This window comes from Bufo gargarizans, chromosome 11 (genome assembly GCF_014858855.1).
Source record: "Bufo gargarizans isolate SCDJY-AF-19 chromosome 11, ASM1485885v1, whole genome shotgun sequence".
In the NCBI taxonomy this organism is placed as follows: Eukaryota; Metazoa; Chordata; class Amphibia; order Anura; family Bufonidae; genus Bufo; species Bufo gargarizans.
The window spans coordinates 81,495,315-81,497,064 of NC_058090.1; the positions used below are offsets into that span (position 1 = coordinate 81,495,315).

General features: G+C 38.5%; 1 protein-coding gene across 1 annotated transcript; it reads right to left on the reverse strand.

The window, feature by feature from the left end:
* Window positions 1-393: 393 nt before the first annotated feature.
* On the reverse strand, window positions 394-1,323 carry LOC122921368 (olfactory receptor 5V1-like). Its single transcript, XM_044271345.1, has one exon. It carries the CDS (start codon window positions 1,321-1,323, stop codon window positions 394-396), a length of 930 nt encoding a protein of 309 aa, XP_044127280.1.
* Window positions 1,324-1,750: the final 427 nt, after the last annotated feature.

Sequence of the window (1,750 nt, forward strand, 5' to 3'; positions counted from 1 at the left end):
TCATCTTTTACCCTACAGCTCTCTGTGCCTCTTTATCTTCTCCTCACTGAACACTACTGTGACTGTGAGAAAGATCTCTGGGTGGAGTAAGGGTCAAATGACTATCCTTCTGTCATCGGGCACATACATTTTACCTGGAGCTTTCTGATAAAGTATTTCATGTAAAGTTCACTTCAATATTACTCTGTACCCTCTGTCATGTCAAGCATTTCTAATACGGTGTATGGACTAATTGAAAGCCATTTTATTGTTTGGGAGCTCCTTGTTGAGTTTGTTATAAGACGGAACGTCAATGCTCTACAATACATGAGAGTAAAGGGGTATATCCAAGACTATTTGCCCATTTGGCACATTGACAATTTAACATTAACGATCTACTTCTTGTTGGAGATATCAAGTCATTGAGCTTTTTGTGAGTTTTCTTACTGAATTCCTAACGTCTTTGTTTCTTAATGTATAAATGACAGGGTTTAACGCCGGGGTAATAACTGTAAACAATATGGCGGCAACCTTGTCTTTTTCCAATGAAGTTTCAGAAGCAGGACCAAGATAAGTGCACATTGCTGTCCCATAAAACAAGATGACAACGGTCAAGTGTGAGGAACATGTTGAGAAAATTTTGGACCTGCCTTTCGAAGATCTTATTTTCAGGACATGAGTAATGATGTAAATGTAGGAAAGCATAGTAAGAGAAAAGGTTCCTGTGCTTAGAAAACCACTGAGTGTGGCCAAGGTGAGCTCATTTACACGAATGTCTTTACATGCCAGCTTTATTACCGGCTTTACATCACAGAAAAAGTGTTTGATTCTATTAACCTTACAAAATGGAAGCTGAGATGTCATGATAGCATGAACTAATGATGTAGTGAGACCTGTGAACCACGATGCTAAAACCAGTTGGACACATGTAGACCTCCTCATTATGCTGATATATCGTAGTGGGTGGCAGATAGCAACATATCGGTCATATCCCATGGCAGCCAGGAGGACACCTTCTGTACATCCCAAAAAGTGGAAGAAATACATTTGAGTGATGCAACCCTTGACAGTAATGGTGTTCTTCATGAGGAGTCCAAGCATCATTTTTGGAACTGTAACTGTAGAAAATAGCAAATCCACAAAAGAAAGGTTGCCAAGCAGGAAATACATTGGAGATTGGAGAGAAGGATCTCTGTTGACCAAGGAGACTATGGTGAGATTACCAAAAATGTCAAGAAGGTAGAAAAAGAAAGCAAAAGCAAAAAGTACTTTCTGGAGCCATAGCTGGTTGGTTATTCCCATAAGGATAAACTCATTTAGTAATGTTTTATTAAATTCTTCCATCTTCTCATAAAAGATAAAACTGATTGTAGAAATAAAAAAAAAGACATAGAATAAAATATTGAAGGAAAACTGATATGTGTTGTACCTATCACAGGGCCTGAATGAGTGGTACATGACTCCATCTTTGGCATAACTGAATCTCAGTAATGCTTCACCCCCAAGAATCCTAAGTCTAAAGTAAGCATAAAGGTTTCTCCTCTCAGAAATGGCAATTTTATCCATTAGACCTTCATATTACCTGTTTGCTGTTATAATGGCTTTTCACGTGTACCATTATACTGTCCATGCCAGCATCGGTTGCTTGTGGGAGCGATTTTGGCCCATTTTTCAATATTATGCTATGTGTCTGCATCTACTCAACTAATCAGTTCATTAAGTACGCTATATTTGTTCCTGTGTAAGTGCTGGATTTGTCTTGAGCGCTATG